This window comes from Monodon monoceros, unplaced genomic scaffold (genome assembly GCF_005190385.1).
Source record: "Monodon monoceros isolate NGI ecotype Baffin Bay Population unplaced genomic scaffold, NGI_Narwhal_1 Super_Scaffold_2, whole genome shotgun sequence".
Lineage (NCBI taxonomy): Eukaryota > Metazoa > Chordata > Mammalia > Artiodactyla > Monodontidae > Monodon > Monodon monoceros.
The window spans coordinates 81,983,362-81,989,290 of record NW_021703776.1 but is presented as its reverse complement, the minus strand read 5'-3'; the positions used below and the strand labels follow the sequence as shown (position 1 = coordinate 81,989,290).

The 5,929-nt window shown below is 46.5% G+C and overlaps 1 protein-coding gene across 2 annotated transcripts in view; it reads left to right on the top strand.

Moving 5' to 3' along the window:
* The first annotated feature begins 1,497 nt into the window (after positions 1 to 1,497).
* KCP (kielin cysteine rich BMP regulator) overlaps positions 1,498 to 5,929 on the top strand; it is a 35,982-nt gene continuing 31,550 nt past the window's right edge. For both annotated transcript variants that reach the window (XR_003795310.1, XM_029234043.1), the window contains exon 1: positions 1,498 to 1,817. Coding sequence is in view for 1 of the 2 variants with exons in the window: in XM_029234043.1 (XP_029089876.1) it covers positions 1,498 to 1,817 (320 nt within the window). In the remaining variant the exon portion in view is untranslated. The remainder of the gene's footprint in view (positions 1,818 to 5,929) is intronic.

Here is a 5,929-nt window from a genome sequence, read left to right as displayed (position 1 = left end):
GGGGGAAGGGTAAGCTGGGACAAAGTGAGATAGTCACGTGGACATGTATACATTACCAAATGTAAAATAGATAGCTAGTGGGAAGCAGCCGCATAGCACAGGGAGATCAGCTCGGTGCTTTGTGACCACCTAGGGGGGTGGGACAGGGAGTGTGGGAGGGAAACGCAAGAGGGAGGAGATATGGGGATATATGTATAGGTATAGCTGATTCACTCTGTTATAAAGCGGAAACTAACACACCATTGTAAAGCAATTATACCCCAATAAAGATGTTTACATAAATAAATAAATAAATAAAAATTTAAAAAGCCATTCAGAAGATCCAAATTCTAAATGTCAAGACATTTTAGGAATGACTTAACAAATTTATATAGCTTGTAGTTTCCTTTTAATGCAAGCAAAAGACCGATATAATATAAATATGCCTTAAAGATCTCTAAGTAAGTTTTAAATAAAAATTCTAAATAATTTAAAAAAGAAAAGCAAAAGAGCGGGTTCATCACAGAGAGACAGGGTTGGCACCTGGCCCCTACCCTCTCCATTTCTCCCTCCCTCCAGCCTGGATCTTCTGGGCTCTTCCCCTGGTCGTCCTGCTATACCTCTGCTGACCTCCTCCCACTCGCAGGAGGCTGAGTATTGTCTCTGGGGTTTGATGACTTCTATCAGGCTCCCTGACTGCCCCAGGGACACAGAAAAAGGAGCTACCCTCAGTGTGGGTGGCTCTAGGTAAGAGGCGTGTGAGGCAAGGTTGTGGCAGGACACAGGCGGAGCTAAACGGAGGCAAGTTTAGAACATTTGCAGAGATGTGAACAGGATTACGAAAGCCACTGTGAAACTTCCAGGCACCCAAGGCCTAGCATCAGCAGGGAACTGTCACCACCCACAGAGTGGCTGTCCTCCAGGACCTGCGGCTGTGCAAGATTGGGGGCTCTATGGCTTCCACTCTCCCACCCTCCTATTTCTTGCCAGTGCCTCCCCTTAGCCAAATCCGCCCAGAATCCAGAGATCAAGGGAGCCTGTGTCATGCAGGTCCAGGTCAGCCGCTTTGAGACATGAAGTAGTGCAGAAAAAAGCAGAGGGTGGTGGGGACGGGGGGCAAGAGAAGAGAAACCAGAGCCACTGGGAAGGGAGGACTCTCACGGGGAAATTGGGAGCATACCCTGGGCCCATGGTTACCTCAGGCTTCTACCCAGGGACAGCCAGGCGTCCCAGCTATTCCAGGGTGGGAGTTCCTAGATGAATGAATGAATGAATGATAAATTTGAAAATGGATGAGTGACAGAAGGAATGGGGATGGGCCTGTTCCTATTGGCACTAAGAAGGAGGTGGATCCTTTTTCCCAGGATCCCCACCCTTGCAGGCCTTTAAGGACTATTTCCAGAATACCCACTTTGGGGCCCTACACAGGACCCTGAGCAAGAGAAGCAGAGGGCATGGGCTGGGCAGGACAGGGCAAGGTGGGCCATCAGGTACTGGGGAGCCTGTAGGTCCTGTAGGATGAAAGGCTTTGCTCCTCCTCCCTCACACTGGAAACCTACTCCTGGGCTGCCTCCTGTCCTGCCCCACCCTGCTCCCCAGGCCCCGCCTTCTCCAGCTGGGCCACTCAGGGACATAGGCTGGGTTCACAGGGCTCAGTCAGGCGTTGGTGCTGCAGGGGAGGGGAGGCACAGCAGGGTGGAAACCAAGGGACCTGTCACCCTGATTCGTACAGTGTGCACGTCTGCAGAGCAGCAGCCAGGATCCCCAGAGCGGGCCTCCTGGTGGGAGGAGCAGAGCCTGGCCTCGGACCCGTGCGTGCTTTCAGAGTACCCTGGGAGGTAAGGCATGTGGTAGCTGATGTGGAAAAGGAGGGTAGCCACCATTCCCACTGAGACCTGCCCCGACAACTTGTTGGTCCCAGGGGACTGAGGGGAATTTTGGACCAGCTCCGGGGTCTACACCGAGAGGTATTCCAGGTGCAGGATGGAGCAGCAGGGGCAATTACCAGGGGAGCCTGACCACAGGGCCACCAATAAGCCATGCCCAGACCTTAGAACACGCGTTTTCCTGGATCTGGACATCCATCCTGACTCATAAAATCTGAGGTGACCCTGAGGACTATGCAGCCCCACAAAGCTCCATCAAAGCTGCAGCCTCGGGGCTTCACTGCTGGCGCAGTGGTTGAGAGTCCGCCTGCCGATGCAGGGGACGCGGGTTCGTGTCCCGGTCCGGGAAGATCCCACATGCCGCGGAGCGGCTGGGCCCGTGAGCCATGACCGCTGAGCCTGCGCGTCCGGAGCCTGTGCTCTGCAACGGGAGAGGCCACAACAGTGAGAGGCCCGCATACCGCAAAAAAAAAAAAAAAAAGCTGCAGCCCCTCTATCACTGGGGCTCCCACCCTGTGGCCATCTCAGTGCCTCAGTCCTCCCTCCTGTGCCCCATCGTCCAAGGCCATCCTTCTTCAGGCAACTTTCCTGCCCACACGCTCTGCCCAGGACCTTTCCTGGGAACAACTTACCCAGATGGGACAGGAAGACAGTATAGTAAACTGTCCAGAGGTAATCCCTAGAGTAACCACTAAGAAAATAGAAAAAAAATACAGTAAAAAAAAAACTCATTAAAGGAATAATTAAAATGTTATACTAGAAAATATTCACTTAATGCAAAATAAAGCAGTCTAGGCGAAATAGAGGAACAAAAAGGAAATGATATATTTAGAAAGCAAGTAAAATGGCAAATGCAAATACAACTATATTAGTAACGTGAATGGATTAAAACAAGATCCAACAAAATACTGTCTATAGGAGACATACTTTCGATTTTTAAAAAAATATTTATTTATGTATTTTTATTCTGTGGCTGCATCACGTCTTAGTTGCGGTGCGTGGGCTTCTCTCTAGTTTTGCAGCGCAGGCTTATTTGCCCCGCGGCATGTGGGATCTCAGTTCCCTGACCAGGGATCAAACTGGCATCCCCTGAATTGCAAGACGAATGCTTAACCACTGGACCACCAGGGAAGTCCCACAGACATACTTTAGATTTACAGATACAAAAAGATTTAAACTAAAAGCATAGAAAAAAGTTTTATCATGCAAACAGCAACCATAAGAAAACTGGCGGGCTATACTGTCATCAGACAAAATAGGTTTTAAAACAAAAAAAGTAACTCAAGATAAAGAGGGACATTTTATAATGATAAAAGTGTAATGCATCAGAAAGGTGACAATTGTAAACCTAAGTGCACCTAACAACAGATCCATACCTCATTCCGTATACAAAAGTTAACTCAAAATGGATCAAAGATCTTATATGTAAGGGCTAACACTGTAAAACTCTTATAAGAAAACACAGGGATGAATTTTTCTAAACATAGACTAGGCAATGATTCCTTAAATATGTTACCAAAAGTACAAGCAACAACAACAATGAAAAAAAACAGATTGGACTTTATCAAAACTAAAAACTTTTGTGCTGCAAAAAAAAACACCATAAAAAATGAAAATAACCCACAGTATGGGAAAAAATATTGACTAGCCATATACCTGATAAGTGACTTGACTCTAGAATATATAAAGAACTCTTACAACAAAATAATAAAAAGACAAATAACTCAATATTTTAAATGGGCAAAGGACTTGAATAGACATTTCTCCAGAGAAGACACATAAATGACTAATAAGCTTGTGTAAAGATTTTCAACATCATGAGTCATTAGGGAAATGCAAATCAAACCACAATGAAATACCACTAGGATGGCTGTAATCAAAAAAATCAGATAATAATAAGTGTTATCAAGGAAGTAGAGAAATTGGAACCCTCATATGTTGCTGGTGGGAATGTGAAGTGGTACAGCCACTTTGGAAAACAATTTGGCAGTTCTTCAAAAGGTCAAAGGTAGAATTACCATATGATGCGGCAATTCCACTTCCAGTGATATACCCAAGAGAAATTACAGCATATGTCCTCACAAAAACTTGCCCATGAATCTTCACAGCAGCATTATTCATAATAGCCAAAAAGTGGAAACAACCCAAATTCTGTCAGCTGATGAATGGATAAAGTATGGTACATACTTTGGTACATACACATTACTTGGCAACAACAAGGGATGGAGTATGGATACATGGTAAAACATGGATAAACCTTGAAAACGTTATGCCAAGTGAAAAGCCAGACACAAAGGATTACTTATATGAAATGTCCAGAATAGGCAAATCCATAGAGAAGAAATGTGGATGAGTGGTTGCCTAGGGCTGGGGTATGGATGGTGGTGGGAAATAGGGGGTGAATGCTGAAGGGTATGGGGTTTATTTTTGGATGATAAAATGTGTTAAAATTGATTGCAGTGATGATTGCACAACTCTATGAATATACTAAACTATTAAATTATACTCTTTAAACAGGTGAATTTATGGTATGTGAATTATATCTCAATAAAGCTGTTACCAAAAAAATAAGCCAAACATATAGGAATTTGAGGTCACTACTCTGTTCCAGGACATCTGGTGCCTCATTATGGGCCCAGCTGTGGTTTTGACCCACTGGCCTCTACTCCCTTGCCATCTTGACCCCCTCTCTTCATACTACCTGGAAGGAACAGCTGCCACTTCCCCTCCCTCAGCCCCTGTCTAAGATCTTGCTTGTCTCAAAACTGTGGAGTGGGGCTATGGTGCTGAGTGAGATCAGGTCCTTGACCAGAGGCCCCATGGCAAGTCTTGGCCCAAACTCCTGCAAGACTGTCTCTTCTCTCTCTAGGGGGCCTCATTCACATCATAGCCAATGTGGATCTATTACGCAACTTTCCCAGCCAACGGAAGGGAGTATTCTGTCTTCAGAAGCTGCACTTTTCACTAATTGGCACAAAGTTGCCTTACAGTCTGAATATGCGCTGCTCTATACAGTAGCTACTAGCTACATAGGGCTATTTCTATTAAAGTGAATTAGAATTAAATAAAAAGTAAAAATTCAGGGGAGTTCCCTGGCAGTCCAGTGGTTAGGACTCCACGCTTTCACTGCCAAGGGCGCGGGTTCAATCCCTGGTCGGGGAACTAAGATCCTGCAAACCGCGTGGCACGGCCAAAAAATTAAAAAAAGTAAAAATTCAGATCCTCAAGTGCACTAGCCATATTACGGGGGCTCAGTAGCCTCATGGGGCCATCGTATTGTACAGTGCAGATATAGACATTTCCATCGTCGCAGACAGTTCTGTTGGGCTGTGCTGCTCAGAACCACTGGAAGAGGCTTTGTGGGATCTTGAGAGCAGGACCGTGAGGGATGGGAAGAAGCGAAATGGGTGGGAAGAAGAGGAAATTGCAGGCAGGAAGCCACACATATCTCCTCCCCTCTTTGCCCCACCCTCTTAGCTTCTCCAAGCCCTAATGGGATCCCCGGGGAGCGGTCTTTGAGAAAAAAGATAGTCTGAAAAGAGATTGGGGAAGCCCCAGGTTCTCCAGTGGGCCCAAGGTTGATTGGCAAGCTTCCCTCCAGGCTGGAGAGCCTCGTGGCTTGGAGGTCCCTGTGTGGCGCCTGGAAACATTCTGCCAATACCCACCTCCAGGTCCTGGCTCTGCTGCGAGGTTCAGATATGCACTCTGATTGCCCTGGTCTTTTTTTGCCAAAAACGAAAACAGAAAAATACACAAACCCTCCTAAGATCCCAGCAGGTTCCATCTGACAAGGAAGTACTGCGTTCCGACTGTGATATTAACCTGTGAGTGGTGTTGGTCTAGGTGTGAGCAGGCACTGGTATTAATTAACCTGGGAGTGGTGTTGGTCTAGGTGTGAGCCGACACTGGTATTAATTAACCTGGGAGTGGTGTTGGTCTAGGTGTGAGCCGACACTGGTATTAATTAACCTGGGAGTGGTGTTGGTCTAGGTGTGAGCCGACACTGGTATTAATTAGCCTGGGAGTGGTGTTGGTCTAGGTGTGAGCCGGCACTGGTATTAATT